Source organism: Leptodactylus fuscus, chromosome 1 (genome assembly GCF_031893055.1).
Source record: "Leptodactylus fuscus isolate aLepFus1 chromosome 1, aLepFus1.hap2, whole genome shotgun sequence".
In the NCBI taxonomy this organism is placed as follows: Eukaryota; Metazoa; Chordata; class Amphibia; order Anura; family Leptodactylidae; genus Leptodactylus; species Leptodactylus fuscus.
Genome location: NC_134265.1, coordinates 339712236 through 339729244, shown reverse-complemented (window position 1 = coordinate 339729244; position 17009 = coordinate 339712236). Strand labels below are relative to the sequence as shown.

At 41.8% G+C, this 17009-nt stretch overlaps 1 protein-coding gene across 1 annotated transcript in view; it reads left to right on the top strand.

Moving 5' to 3' along the window:
• The first annotated feature begins 1936 nt into the window (after positions 1-1936).
• Positions 1937-17009, top strand: part of BEND4 (BEN domain containing 4) — an 88926-nt gene continuing 73853 nt past the window's right edge. Inside the window, exon 1 of the mRNA XM_075261614.1 lies at positions 1937-2397. Coding sequence (XP_075117715.1) covers positions 2007-2397 — 391 coding nt within the window. The 5' untranslated portion in view covers positions 1937-2006. The remainder of the gene's footprint in view (positions 2398-17009) is intronic.

The following is a 17009-nucleotide window of genomic DNA, read 5'->3' as shown; positions in this document are numbered from 1 at the left end:
ATGGGGCATAATAGAGTGCGCAGGAATGCGTAGGAGGGGGTCGGTCGAGGTCTTCGGCGTCGGTCGGGGGGGGGGGGGAGCCATGTCAAAAGTTCGCCACGGGGCCCCGCCATTCCTAGTTACGCCTCTGGTAAGAGTACATCCTGTGTCACCAAGGGTTTGTGTCCCAGTCCTGTTCTGAGTGTATGTAAACATACAAGACCCTATCATGCAGCCACAGCCCCCTAGATCATTGTCTGAGTTAGGCTTTATTCACATCACCACCATTGCATCCATTCTGATCTGCTTGTAAATAACTTGAAATTCAATCTGTTTTTATGCCATTGAATTCTATTGGGTCTCTTTGTCCATCAAAACAGAGAAGTTTAGAACATGTCAGGTTATTTAGCTGACCATTTATTTTTACCTGCAAAAAAAAACCTACACTTATTCACTCTCATTGATTTTAAAACTGACAAATTTGCCTGTGCGAATAAGCCCCACACTGTCACATGTATCCTGCTACTGACATGTAATACTGTGGAACACCGTCTTACTGATACATCGTATTATAATGTAACAGACCAGATACATTCTTCTCCGCTACCAAACACAGATAGAACGGGTAACATACTGTGTATACGATTTACCTTGTGGGTTATATCCGTGCATGTTCACTTATAGGTTATAGTTATTGGGATTATATCTCATTATTATTAGGTCACAGAGACCAGAGCTGTATCTTCTCATACACATAGAAATACTGTATCTTTATACAACATAAGTGCATAGAAACTATTATCAATCCACAGAACTACATCTTCTATAAACCCATTGGACTTCTTTAACTCTTTCTGCTGCCTGTAAGGTATCACATCCCTGTATTAAACACACACTTATACAATTTATAGAACCCCTTTAACTCTTTTACTCCCTATAATGTATAATTTCCCTGTACATAAGCACATGTGGACTATGAACAATTTATAGAACTAGTGTAAATCCACTGAACCTTTTAACTCCTTCTGTTCTCCACATACCTGCACCCAAGCACATGTGGGCTATTGACAATTTATAGCACTACATCCCCTAGAAATCCATTGATTTTAACCCTTTCTAGTCCCTATAATGTATTGCATCCCTTTCCATAAGCACATGTGGACTATTGACAATTTATAGCACTATACCCACTATAAATCCATTGAACCCCTTTAACTCTTTCTACTCCCTATAGTGTAGCACATCCTGTATATAATCACATAAATCCATTGAACCCCTTTAATTCTTGATCTTTCCTATAATGTATTGCATCCCTTTCCATAAGCACATGTGGACTATTGACAATTTATAGCACTACACCCCCTATAAATCCATTGATTTTAACCCTTTCTAGTCCCTATAATGTATTACAGCCATGTACATCAGCACATATGAACTATTAACAATTTATAGCACTATACCCCCTATGAATCCATTGAACCCCTTTAATTCTTGATCCTTCCTATAATGTATTGCATCCCTTTCCATAAGCACATGTGGACTCTTGACAATTTATAGCACTATACCCCCTATAAATCCATTGAACCCCTTTAACTCTTTGTGCTCCCTATAATGTATCACATCCTGTATAGAATCACAAGAGGATCATTAATAATTGAGAGCCTTTCTTCCCCTCTGAATCCATGCACCCCTTGCACTCTTTGTGCCCCCTGCCATGTAATAGTTTGCCCTCAGGCAGGACAGGGCACACTTGGGGTGCAGGGTGAGGAGCTGACTCTCCAGACTCCCAGCACCTGGATGTGAAGCTCCAGCAGGGCTCAGGCAGCTCCCAGGCAGAAGCAGCAGCTGCAGGACCCGCCCCTTCCCCCCATCATCATTAGCAAATATTACCCTAAACACTTGCTCTTTACCTCCCTTCTCCCTGCAGGCATTGGAGAGGCCGCCTGTCAATCACACGGCACCCTGCTCGGCTCAGCAGCAGCAGCTCAGCAGCCACAAGGAGACGAGCCCGGGGAAGGAAGGCAGAGATGGAGGAGGAGATGCAGCCAGCAGAGGAGGGGCCCTGTATCCCCAAAATCTACAAGCAGAGGAGCCCCTACAGCGTCCTCAAGACCTTCTCCAACAAGAGGTCCCTGGCCAGGAGGTACGAGAGACCCACCATGGTGGAGATCCCACATCTGGGGGTACTTGCAGGGCACCACTTCCAGCCCCATCCAGCAGCCTCCATCAGTGAGCAGCAGCAGCAGCATCATTACCAGCAGGCTCACAGCTCCTATCAGAACGGGCCCACCAGAGCTGCCACCTCCACCTCCTCCTCCCAGTGCCAGCAGAGGGGAGGTGCCCCAACTGGGCAGCTGGGCTCCACCAACAGGTTCTGTCAGCAGTCCGCCTATCAGGGCAACCTGGAACTCAGTGCAGGTAGGTACCTCCCACCCTCAACTGGGGTACGGTTGTACTGGGGGGGAAGTTGGGGTGCCTTTATGAAGAATGCTGGAGGAAGTTGGGGCGCACTTTTGGATGAGTGGAGTTCTCGTTTACATGTGTTGGGGTGATGTGTGTTATTGCGGAAGAGGGCGTGAGAACTTTGGGTGCATTGCTTTAAAGGGTTAAATGCAGAGGGGCATTTAGAAAGTAGGGCTGATTGTGTGGGGTGCACTTTATGCAGGGTTTCTGGGTAGTTTGGGTTTTATTTTATGCTATGAGGGGTAAAGTGCATTTCCTGAGTATCCCTCATGTAAGGGGTATGTAGTCTGCCCCTTATTAGGAAGGCGGTTATATGCCCATCATATAGGGGGTAAGTAGTCTGCCCCTTATTAGGAGGATGGTTTTATGCCCATCATATAGGGGGTAAGTAGTGTGCCCCTTATTAGGAGGATGGTTTTATGCCCATCATGTAGAGTCGTCTGATCCTCATGTACAGGGTAAATAGTCTGCCCCTCATTTCAAGGGTGAGCTATCAGTCCCAATTGGACAGAAGGTAGGTTGCCTCCCCTTCATATAGAGGGTTGGTTGGGTACCCCTCATGTACAGGTATGGTCAGGTACCCCTCATGTGGAGGGTTGGTCCTTAAGTCCTCTTTTGCGGAGATACACTTGTGCGCTCTTGTTTCTGATGGTCACTTGGGTCCGCTTCATGTGGCGAATTAGTTGGGTACACCTCATGCACAGGGTAAGTTGCCTGCACCTCATGTGGTCAGTTGGCTATACTTTACATAGAAGGTCAGTTGGGGTGCACATCCTAAGTCTGCCCCTGTTGTGGAGGGATATTCGGGGTGCACTTATGAGAGGCGCCCTGTGCTTACCATGACATTGGAGGTCAGTCCTGTTCTTGGGACCTGCACTGTGTGTCATTCGCTTTCCTGCTCCTACCTTTCCTCTAGAACTAAAGGCTGAAAGTTAACTTTCCTGAAGTTGTATCACTTGTCTGTACATACGCTGTGTACTCAGTGTACGGAGGAGGATCCTGATCAAGCTGTATACGGCGTGTATTACAGACAGAGGAGTTATATCTCCGCTCAATACTCTGATGACCTTGGCTTTATAGATATTCTGTGTCATTGTAAACCTCCAAGCTCCAGAAATAAGACAATGCTGAACAAACAGCCAAATATTGATATTCTAATAACAATGATAATACTCTGAATAGTAATAATACTGCTACAATGTATCTTTATTTCATACAATACAATAACCTATAGATCTGGTGTTTCTGCTGAAATCTTAGATGTGCACTGAATGCAGTCTGCTGCTCTCTGTTATCAGCCATGGGGGCTGGCTGACTCTAGTGTTAGTTAATGAGATTATTTACCGGAAGTCCAGAAGGTCTGCCCCACTGCCCTAAAAACGTCACGTCTCCAGTTCCGAAAAATGCCCATACATCTATATAGGGATGATGGGAGCGGCTCTACAGCGTAATAGATCTAGCAGAACAAAAATCATTACACTATGTGATCTGCTATTATCATATTGAAATTCTGCGTAAGTATTTCAGCCTTAACCCCTGCATTGCCGGCTCGCCTCGGCTCTCGTAAACCCTGTTGCAAATTGAATCCCATTTGCATGTGAAATAAGTGGTTATTTAGGCGACGAGCCGGGCTCCTTTCATATAGGAATATGATATTGTGCTAAGTTCATGCCCCTCATTTAATGGTTATCTTCCATCAGCTACACATAGACTGGGGCGCAGGTAATTCACCATCGGCTGCTGAAGAATGGCCTCCCCTGATCTAATTAAAAGTCACAGCAGTAAGAGAAGAGCAGTTTTGTCCTCGCCATTCATTCCCTGGATTAGATTTAGCTGCTGTATGTAAAAAAGGAAGGCGAACAATTCAATCATCCATCCTCTCCTGACAGAGACTGATGTATGATGCAGCAGCGCCGCTGACAAGATCCTTGAGGCAGAGATGTATATGTGGTTACATTTACATCTGATATGTGGAGTAGTCAGACCACACGTAGTGACCAGCTGTGATATAAAGCAGAGGACATCTCGTCCAGGTTAGAGCATGCACCCCTGACCACAACTAGGCAGAATACAAAATCCAACTTTTACACAATTCAGGACCGTTATACGAGTGTTACAGAATTATCTGCACCCGTCATAGAATGGGTATGCCATAGGGAGCAGCAGGTGTCTCTTTTCCAAACGGTGGCTAGGGGTTGTGCCACCAATTATACAGCAACCGGCTACCTGCAGCATACCCATTGACGTGGATGTGAGCAGGGGTGCGTCTCCATCCACCTGGGGGGTTGGCAATTTTCCCTGTTCTCAGGATCAGGACAGCAATTTATTCTATGGATACATGTGTGTGGTGGTATAACCCCTTTAAGATCCGGCCGGAGCGGGTCATTTGTATGTCACAGCTGGAGGCGGCTTTTAGTTCATGCAAATAAAGAGGGCTCCTTGATGGAAATGTCGCAGCTTTACCCTCAATGGCCCAGATTTACTAATAGATTTACTAAAATGCATCAGATGTATCACAGTGGTTGATGCTGGATGATAAGTCTGTCTAGTCTGATTGTATACCATCTATTACTTGGCTTACTTTGAGAATTTTGGCACACACTGTCACATAATAAGCCATGCCCCCTTGTCTAGCTACTCAATAAAAAAAAAAGGTCTAAAGCTATATTTGCCTGAAATGCACCGAAAGTATTCCTATTTCAGGTTGGGGTCCCACGTAGCGTAGTCCGGGGTGGAAACGGGGTGGAAAAAAACTTGGTGTTTTACAGTATTTTAGTGAATCCAATCCACACATTGCAGGAAAATACGCACAATGGACGCGCTGGTATTTCCATGACCTATGAAAATGCCAGTGGTTTCCCTATAGGTATATTTGAATCAGAAATTCTGCACTTTTTTACGGGGGCCAGCTACATGTGGCCTTAACCTTATGCAAGAATTCTGGTCACTATAGTAAATTTTCCCCAGTGTATATGAACTGCTAGAGGATAAATACCTGAACAGTGGGGGTCTGACTGCTGAGACCCCCACTGATCCTGAGAATGAGGGTGTTTGCCTATATATTCAGCTTGATCACAGCCAGGCTGAGTATAGCTGTATCTGGTAGATGGTGCTCCCATTCTCTTTAATGTGAGTGCTGGAGATAGCGGAAGTCAAGTCCTTGCCTATCTTCGGCAGCTATCCGGCTTGCCTATCTCTCCAGCTATGATAGCTGGAGTAATCAACAACATGGATTCTGATATTTTGTCCACATTGATGCAATGAGACGAATCCACAGCACGCAGAACATGTCTAAGAAAGGAGCCCTGCTGTACATTTAAAGAGGACCTTTCACCACCTCCTCCAACTTTAGCTCTTTGCATCCTTTAATAGGCGCTGTCCCACTGATGAAGGTAAAGTTGCATTTTTCTCTAGCTCCACCATTTCTGAATTAGTTTTGGCGTGTGATATGATAATTATAACTAGACTCTCTTCTGTCATGTGGGTGGTCCCTGGCCAGAGTAGACAACTAGGCGTGATAATGCCCACCTCTGCATGGACAGTGTCGGAGCACTGCCTGTTTCTGTCCGAGACGACCCCAAATGTCAGTACCACACTGACCCATTCATTTCTGTGGGACTGTGCATATGACGTGAATTACACAGTCCCACGTGCGGGACGACAGTTTGGGCTGCAAAATATGGAGCAGGTCCTATTCCTGTCCGATTTTGCAGCCCTGCTTCCGTGGCTCCTGTTCATTGAATGATAACCGTGGTCAGTCAGAGGCACTAAAGCTCCTCTAATTTACAAATAATCTAGAGATAGAATATCTGAGAATGTAAATATGTAAGAAACTATACATCTAACTAATGATACAATATCAATAATTGAAGAATAGAATGGAAAAAAAAATGAATCATTTGAATTTAACTCTTCTGATTCCAACTGTACCCAAAACTGGTCCCGACTCCATCTCCACATTCATTTGAGAATCTAGAACATTTCGTGAACTGCCAGAGCTCAAATTTTAAAATTTCTCTGTAAGTGCCAAATTTGAAGGAGCTCTCCAAGATTTTTAAAATGTGGCTAAGAGAAGAAAATGTGATTTAAAAGAAAATTCTGGCCAACCTTCGCACTGTTTCTAGATCCATCAGATTTCTTTTTTTACTTAAACTGAAGAAAATCCAGGGATTCATGTCACCACTGACTAGGCTTACCCTTGGTTTACATCTGCGTTTGGTAATCCGTTCGGGGAGTCCGCATGGGGACCCCCCGATTGGACTACCGAAAACATTTGCAAGCGCTGTGCAGTAAAAACACATGTATCCCCATAGACTATAATGGGGTCCGTGTGCTTGCCGCAAGATCGCCGCACAAGTTATGCGGAGAGGTAAGTAGATTGTGACGTACTTTCCTCTCCGCATGTTCCCTGCGGAGATCTTTCGGCAAGCACACGGACCCCATTATAGTCTATGGGGATCCGTGTGCTTTCATTGCACAGTGCTTGCAAATGCGTTTGGTATTCCGTTCAGGGAGGTCCCCATGCGGACTTCTCCGAACGGAATACCAACGCAGATGTGAACGAGGCCTCCATTGAGTGGAACTGACAACAGACTTGACATGCCGTTACTGCAGCTCATGTCAGATGCAGAGAAGAGCCGAGGATAGTAGGTACATTGCACCTTGATTCTGAGGATATCTGTGGTTGTTGCTTTCTGTTCTGGGGCAGGCACTTTAATGGTACATTCACAGATAGGAATCTGCTATGGATTTGGGGGAGGATTCTGCCCCTGAATCTGCAGCAGATTCCACCCCAAATCTGCCTCCCATTGTTTTTAATGAGAGGCAGAGTTCGCAGCAGGACGCGGAAAAAAGTCAGCTCGATCTTGCTGCGGATTCTGCAGCTCGTGATATTCTGATGATTAGGCCCATCATCCGGGCCTAATCATCAGAAGAAAGCCGCAACAGAATTCCGATGCCCTGGCAATCCCACGACTGAATACGGTGGCGAAAAATTGAGAGGAATTTCTCTTCTTTTGTTCATATGGCTTAAAATGGGAGAGAAATTCCTCTCAGATTTTTGCTGCCATATTCGGCTGAGGGATTGCTGAAAAGATTTACTGATGGATGGGCCTAACTGGCAGGAACTCCCAAGCCATGGAATCCATGGAAAGATTGAACAGGACGCTGATATTTTCCGCATCCTGCTGTGATCTCTGCCTCCCATTGTTGGAATTGCTACTTGTCAAGTACCCTAAGGGCTCGTTCACACGGGGCAAGAGGGGGCGGATTTTGGCGCTGAATCCTCCTCAAAATCTGCCCCCCTCACAATAGAGCTCTATGTAGACTGCTAGCGTTCTTTTTTCCGCCAGTGGTTTGTTCCCGCTAGTGGAAAAAAGGAGTGAGCTGCCCTTTCTTCAACTGATTCAGCCGTGGCGTCCACCTCGCGGTAGCACCCTGCGGACTAGGCCCATTCATTTGGGCCTGCTCCGGAGCGGGAAGCCGCGACTTTTATGTGCAAAGAAAAAGTTTGCACATGTGATTACAGTCTTAGGACTTATGCACATATCCATATTTTGCACATGCGTGATGTTCGTAATAGTCACAGACACAACACTATCCTGCTATTTTTTTTTCATTTTTCAATACTTTTTTATATTATTTATTATTTATTTATTATGCTTACTTATATAGCGCCATCTATATCTCTGTGTCCGTGAAAAACAGATGACAAATAGATCAGGTTTTTTTTTCATGGACCCATAGACTTACTTACTCGGTATGATACATCGATGGTGTATTTGGACTAAAAAATTGACAGGTGGAAATCGGATTCTATTTTTGGCTTCAAAAATTGAGGACTGGAGCAGACAAAGTCCAAGGTGCCTCAATAACATAGGATGATGCCTATGTTATACCTGTAGGGATAAAAGGAGATCTCTGACCTTTTTCATCAATTTCCAACAGTAGGGAACCATATAAAAGACAGAAAGGAGGAGTGTGAAGGTCCTTGTACCCAGCAGTGAGGTTGTGGTCACCAGGGCTTCTTCTACCATGAGTGATAATGTCATGTCCACAGGTCACATTACCACCCAGCCGCTGTGTGTACATGAATGGCTCGCGATGCCGGGCCCAAGGATTGACTGGATTCTCATGCGAGTTGTGAACGTGACTGTCTGCTGTTTAGAAAGTTTTACAAAAGATCAGACAACACTGTATTGAAGTATAGCGCATTCGAGGAACATAGGTTTTTTTTTGTGTGTTTTTTTAGAGGTATGGGTGTATGTATTACATGAAGGTCGACCGATCGCTGTACTTGTATTCCAGTACGCCAGTACTTAAAGAACGCAGGGTGGTTTGTAGTTTCCATCTTTGCTTTCAAAATTCGTAACTTTTTTATTTTTCTATCTTATTTTTTGTGTGACCAGTTTTACTGTCATTTGGCACCATTTCGAGGAATATATAGTGTTTTCATTACCTTTTATTAACTTTTTGGAGGGTCGGTAAGAAAATACCTACAATTCTATCATTATTTTTTGCATGTTGTTTTTATGGAGATCACTCTGCACTCTGTGGTGCAAAATTCTGGCGTATTGTCCAGAATTTGGGCACCATGTCCAGATTTTTGATCTGACTTCCATGATGTAATTAGAAAGCCAGTGCCTCAAGAATGCACACCAATAGAGGGCGCTCACTGAAAATGTGCAAGTCTGTCTTCCATGATGTAGTTAGGAAGACATAGTCTCAGTCAAGCAAACCAATAGAGGGCGCTTCCTTTAATATCATGCCGACCTTCTCAGAGGCCTTTGTTTGCAATGATGTTGGGATTTTACCAGGTACAGTCTCTCAGCCAAGGACAGCTGTTTCGATGTTCTTGCATCTCATCAGCTTGGCGCAGAGAGGACTGACCTGGCAGAGGTGAGACGCTTAGACAGGGTTGAGGGGATATCGTCACTCCATAGGGAGAGACCACCATTTAGGTGTGTGGAGTCTTATTAAGCCATGAGCGCTCCACTGTGCAAAGGAACATGGCACTGGCTTTCTAATTACATCATGGAAGTCAGATTTGCATATTCTTCCCATGTTCCTTTGCAGTGGAGCGCTCATGGCTTAATAAGACTCCACACACCTAAATGGTGGTTCTCTCCCTCTGGAGTGATGATATCCCCTCAACCCTGTCTAAGCCTCTCACCTCTGCCAGGTCAGTCCTCTCTGCGCCAAGCTGATGAGATGCAAAAACATGGAAACAGCTGTCCTTGGCTGAGAGACTGTACCTGCTAAAATAATGGCTTAATAAGACTCCACACACCTAAATGGTGGTTCTCTCCCTCTGGAGTGACGATTTCCCCTCAACCCAGATTTTTGATGCAATTGATGCACGGTTTTACTTATTAAGCTTTACCCTCTTATCAACAAGCCCCATCCACCTGTCGAACAAGGCCCGGAAACTGCTAGAAAATGTCTAAAACTCAAAGAAAATGAGGTGTAAAGCATGTACATCTGGTGCATTTTTAGTTTATCTGCCCCGATTGTATCCATATATTTTATATGCACAAACTGGTAATACATCATATACATACCTTTATAGTGTATATAATCCCCATAAGAAGGCTGTGCTGAAACACATCCAGGTAGAGAACACTTCCATGGGTTAACAATGGCAGACTTGCTTGGTTGGTAAAGGTTGGATACTTGGTGCACTTTATATCTGTTGAGTGTATGCCGTGGCGGCATATGGGTGTCTGGATCTACAACTGTAGTGAATGTGTATTGTCAGCCTAGAAATAGGAGTGATATCATTTTACACTTGTAGTAAATATATTGTTCTCCTCCTGTTGTGCCTTTTTATTATTTGGCATTCTAGCTCAATTTTGGTAGCATATATCAGGCTATAAGTGCGCACGGCCAGGCATGCGTCTGCCTCTGATATAAGGGAAAATAAAACCAAATCATAGGAATGAATTTCCGATTTCAGAATAGTAACTGCGGGTGTACGCCGCATTGTTGAACATGAGGCGTGTTCATTGATATCGAGTCTGACGTCCTGATAAAGTCATTTTTCAGATTCTTTTAATCCATTGTTCTTCTATGTCAGCTTATTGACTATTCCCAATTGTTTTGTATGCACATGCCGTAGTACATCAGTGATCTCTGAGCTACTTCAAGCTTCAAAGTATTTTATTTATCCTCCATTGTGAAAGATTCCATACAGATCTGTCGTGGGTACTTGGCGACTCAAAGAAGAAAGTTAATCATTAGAGATAGGGCTATAATACAAGTCGCGACATTGTGGAGATATACGATGTTATTGAGAAGGTATGGAGGGAAGTACAATGCAAGTCAGTAGCTACAATACACTCCCATAGGCCAACAGTCCTATCCAGGTAAGAAGATAGCCCTGCTTCCAGATGAGACGCCAGCCATACTCTACCGCTCTTACGCGTCAATTCGCCCTAATGAGGATTTGCTCTGATAAGAGCGTAGACCGTGGCATGGGAATGCTGATGGATCCTTAAAAATCTGTCTGCAAGAAACTCTGTGCAAAGTTACTCTAAAATGAAAGAATAAGAATATCTGATGCTTCTTCCACCCGAGGATTATGGCAAGGATGAGTCCAATTATGGCAAGGAGGAGACTAGGATAAGACAGGAACATTGAAAGCATCTCTTGCTCAAAAAAAAAGCCAGGGATGGAAGAGAGGAACAGATCACAAATATGAGGCCTCCAAGACAGAAGAGTCTAAGCGATTGCCAACTGAAGGGGCCATGGCTTTCCTGTGGGTCAATGATGTCACATTTATCATTTTTATAAACTTTCTGTAACTCAATCCTATTGAAGTGGATGGGACTGATCCGCAATAGCAAACACAAGCACCACACAACATACATTGCTGTGCCTGGTATACAATGAAGAGGATACAGCGCTCGCCCAGGAGCGGCAGCCCCTCCAACAGCTTTTGGTCAGGGTGCCGAGCATCAAAGATATTGATGAGCTATCTGAAGAATAAGTTATCAATATTTAAGTCATGAAAAACCTCTCCTAGGTTGTCGAAATGCAGGATTTTGGCTGCTGTGAAAAAGCATTGGGGAAAAAAACTGCAGCATTTTATAGTATCGGCAAAGAGATTGAGACTTCAAAATGGCCTTCTCCTTAGGCTTACAGAAGTCCTGTCATGTCCTCTGAGGATTATATTCCGATAGGATGTGGCCGCTGGGCGGAATACAAAGCTCTTATTTTCCGTGTAGCTTGCCTGGTTCCGAAGATATCACTGCCATAACTTTTGACTACCAATAGAAGAGTATAGTCAAGTATAGATATAGCAGAGTGAACCTGAAATTCTGCAATTGGTAAAACTGCTGCAGTGTGATATCGCAGAAGAAAACAAAAAAACTATGAAAAATTATTGTAAAAGCATTTTTTTTTTCAATGACCTTTTGGTGTTTACGCCTGTACTTGGGGAGCCAAAGAATGGGGTCCACCGGGTTTCCGCCCAAACAATAGGATCTGCTGGGTTTCAACCGGTTCACGGACAGGATCTCTGAACATAGAGAGAGCGCTGGCGTGAATCTATCCTTACCTCTGCTATATCTGTTGATGGACTCCATTGCCCAGCATTATTGTTAAAGGGTACACTGCACAAAAACAAACAACAGCTGCAGATTGAGGTTAGCTGATCAGCGGGGGTGCTGAGAGTTGGACACCACCATTCTGATATGGATCAATTATCTTAAGTAGCGATGAGCGAGTAGTACTCACTCGAGTAGGTATTCAATCGAATACTACGGTATTCAATATACTCGTACTCAATCGAGTACCACTCGCTATTCAAATGTAAAAGTTCGATGCAGAACCAGCATTGATTGGCCGAATGCTATACAGTCAGCCAATCAACGCTGGTTCCTCTCCTACCTTTAGAAGTCTTCTCCTTGCAGCGTCCCCGCGGCGTCTTCCGGCTCTTCATTCACTCTGCCAGGCATCGGGCCTGGGCAGAGCCGACTGTGCATGTCTGCTTGTAGTGCAGGCATGCGCAGTCGGCTCTGCCCAGGCCCGATGCCTGGCAGAGTGAATTCTTTGCTGAATGACGACATGGGGACGCTGCACGGAGAAGACTTCTCGGAGGATCCAGCCCGACCCTCACTCGTGGACTTGGTAAGTATAATTTGATTGAACGTTGCCCACCCCTGAAACGAGCATTTTCCCTCCATAGACTATAATAGGGTTCGATATTTGATTCGAGTAGTCGAATATTGAGGGGCTACTCGAAACGAATATCGAACCTCGAACATTTTACTGTTCGCTCATCTCTAATCTTAAGGGTTAGCCATCAATACTGTAATCTGGAAAAACACCTTTAATGGAGTTGTCCAGTATTTGGGCAGGAGGTCGGGGAAGGTTAAACATAAAAATGTCATACTCGCATGTCTATGGAGAAGTCCTTGCTGCACATCACCACTGAAGGAAGTCTTGACGTATGTGAGTGACATGACTGGTTCCTTTACTGTGACCGCTTACGCCACTGATTGGGTGGCCATGTGTACGAGGACTTCCAGCATCACAAGCCCTGGGCACTGGACCTAACAATGGTGGTGACACCGGGACCAGGTGACTATGACTTCCTGCTCAACTAATGTAATTCCAGGACAACCATTTTTAAGTACACGGTCTTCAAAAAACAAGAAGTATAAGTGTTTGCCCAGCTCTTGTGTAACGCAAATCTAGTGGTTGGTAGGTGCCCCATGAGCATTATTGCCCTAGGGGTGCCGTTCACTCCTAATATTGGGTGTAAGATGGCACCAGATGTAAATACCTCCATGACAATGTGTACCCTGCCTGTATCTGTATGTGAATCCTATCTGTATCTTGTCTTAGACTAGATAGATTTAGGTGCCGGCCATGTCATTCTTCCCTTCAGAGTCTTCTTTGATGTTTTTTTTCAACCAAAAAAAAGTGTGAACATCTGCGTGTTGTAAAAACACCATTAATATCCTATCATTGGGTCAGTCTGTTCCTCTCCTATATTAGCCTATCCCTTTATTTTTTTGTAAACTGGCACCTACTGAAGTGTTTCGGCAGCCCATCGACGTGGCACAGTCATAAGTAACCCTCACGGAACCGCATTCATTAAAAAAAGACGCAAATCTGGAACTCTGCGGCATCTATCTACATCAGGAGTGTCTACGTAACGCTTCCAAATGCGTTAGCTCATGTTCTCAAATACAACCGAGTGACATTGCCAGTCTTGTAGACGCCTCTGCCCATAGCGTTTCATTATTTTTCTTTCACTTGTCCGATTTTTTAGCCTTGGATGAAGGAAAAAAAAAGAAAGGAAGAAAGCTTTAGGTTGCAGTGATTTGTTTACTCATCTCTCATCTTCTCCAAGGACAGCTTGGAGTTAAACGCAGAAGAATTTTGATATGCGACCGAAATGTGGCATCAGGAAATGGGAAACTGCATCTTTAAGCAGAACACAATCAAAAATGAATTACAATAAATCCTATATAATTGCATAGGTCATTCTCTTTAATGAGATTTTATTAACCTGACTGTCAAGCTTTTGAGTCAGGCAGATATTTTATCTTCTTCAACTGATAAAAGTGTCAGCCATAAACCAGGGTATAAATATTCATAAATCTACACATCTGTGGCAGCCTATCAGCATCATTCTTTTGGACATTAAAAGCATTCTAATTACTTTCTGTCTCGCAGAGCTGAGATGCCGCCTGCTATACTGTGTGTTTGGCAGTCATGATTGCTTTTGTTTGCCGTCACAAATAGCAGCAGTCTATTCCTTCTACTGATAGTTCACAAAATACTCCCGCTTTTTGATTGATATAGATGGTGAAGGGAAGGTTTATAGACGCATTCGGGTAACACGTGAAAGAATCCATTATTTAGATGGATTTCAAGATGCCCTTATTAACCGTCTAATCCGAAAATAAGTGGTCAAAATAGGAGGCTACCTCCAAGTGAGAGGTTGTACATAGATATAGGTTATTAGAGAAATAAATATATAGATACATGGGCAGAAGATATGGGAGCATGTGGTAGGTAGATAAAGAGATAGATAGATAGATAGATAGATAGATAGATAGATAGATAGATAGATAGATAGATAGAAGAATGTGTGCGGTAGATAGATAGATAGGAGATAGATAGATAGATAGATAGATAGATAGATAGATAGATAGATAGATAGGAGATAGATAGATAGATAGATAGATAGATAGATAGATAGATAGATAGATGGGAGATATGTGTACATTAGGTAGATAGATCAATAAATAGATATATTGACATAAGATATCTGTGCAATAGATAGATAGATAGATAGATAGATAGATAGATAGATAGAGAGAGATAAATCAATGATATATAGATAGATAGATAGATAGATAGATAGATAGATAGATAGATAGATAGGAGACAGATCAATGATAGATAGATAGATAGATAGATAGAAAGTTAGATATGAGATAGATAGATAGATAGATAGATAGATAGATGGATAGACAGATAGATAGATAGATAGATAGATAGATAGATAGATAGATAGAAGAATGTGTGCGGTAGATAGATAGATAGGAGATAGATAGATAGATAGATAGATAGATAGATAGATAGATAGATAGGAGATAGATAGATAGATAGATAGGAGACAGATCAATGATAGATAGATAGATAGATAGATAGATAGATAGATAGATAGATAGATGGGAGATATGTGTACATTAGGTAGATAGATCAATAAATAGATATATTGACATAAGATATCTGTGCAATAGATAGATAGATAGATAGATAGATAGATAGATAGATGGAGATAAATCAATGATAGATAGATAGATAGATAGATAGATAGATAGGAGACAGATCAATGATAGATAGATAGATAGATAGATAGATAGATAGATAGATAGAAAGTTAGATATGAGATAGATAGATAGATGGATAGACAGATAGATAGATAGATAGATAGATAGATAGAAGAATGTGTGCGGTAGATAGATAGATAGATAGATAGATAGATAGATAGATAGGAGATAGATAGATAGATAGATAGATAGATAGATAGGAGATAGATAGATAGATAGATAGCTAGATAGATAGGAGATAGATAGATAGATAGATAGATAGATCAATGATATATAGATAGATAGATAGATAGATAGATAGATAGATAGATAGATAGATAGGAGACAGATCAATGATAGATAGATAGATAGATAGATAGATAGATAGAAAGTTAGATATGAGATAGATAGATAGATAGATAGATAGATGGATAGACAGATAGATAGATAGATAGATAGATAGATAGATAGATAGATAGATAGATAGAAGAATGTGTGCGGTAGATAGATAGATAGGAGATAGATAGATAGATAGATAGATAGATAGGAGATAGATAGATAGATAGATAGATAGATAGATAGATAGATAGATAGATGGGAGATATGTGTACATTAGGTAGATAGATCAATAAATAGATATATTGACATAAGATATCTGTGCAATAGATAGATAGATAGATAGATAGATAGATAGATAGATAGATAGATGGGAGATATGTGTACATTAGGTAGATAGATCAATAAATAGATATATTGACATAAGATATCTGTGCAATAGATAGATAGATAGATAGATAGATAGATAGATAGATAGATAGATAGAGATAAATCAATGATATATAGATAGATAGATAGATAGATAGATAGATAGATAGATAGATAGGAGACAGATCAATGATAGATAGATAGATAGATAGATAGAAAGTTAGATATGAGATAGATAGATAGATAGATAGATAGATAGATGGATAGACAGATAGATAGATAGATAGATAGATAGATAGATAGATAGATAGATAGATAGATAGATAGAAGAATGTGTGCGGTAGATAGATAGATAGGAGATAGATAGATAGATAGATAGATAGATAGATAGATAGATAGATAGATAGATAGGAGATAGATAGATAGATAGATAGGAGACAGATCAATGATAGATAGATAGATAGATAGATAGATAGATAGATAGATAGATAGATGGGAGATATGTGTACATTAGGTAGATAGATCAATAAATAGATATATTGACATAAGATATCTGTGCAATAGATAGATAGATAGATAGATAGATAGATAGATAGATAGATGGAGATAAATCAATGATAGATAGATAGATAGATAGATAGATAGATAGATAGATAGATAGATAGATAGGAGACAGATCAATGATAGATAGATAGATAGATAGATAGATAGATAGATAGATAGATAGAAAGTTAGATATGAGATAGATAGATAGATGGATAGACAGATAGATAGATAGATAGATAGATAGAAGAATGTGTGCGGTAGATAGATAGATAGATAGATAGATAGATAGATAGATAGGAGATAGATAGATAGATAGATAGATAGATAGGAGATAGATAGATAGATAGATAGATAGCTAGATAGATAGGAGATAGATAGATAGATAGATAGATAGATCAATGATATATAGATAGATAGATAGATAGATAGATAGATAGATAGATAGGAGACAGATCAATGATAGATAGATAGATAGATAGATAGATA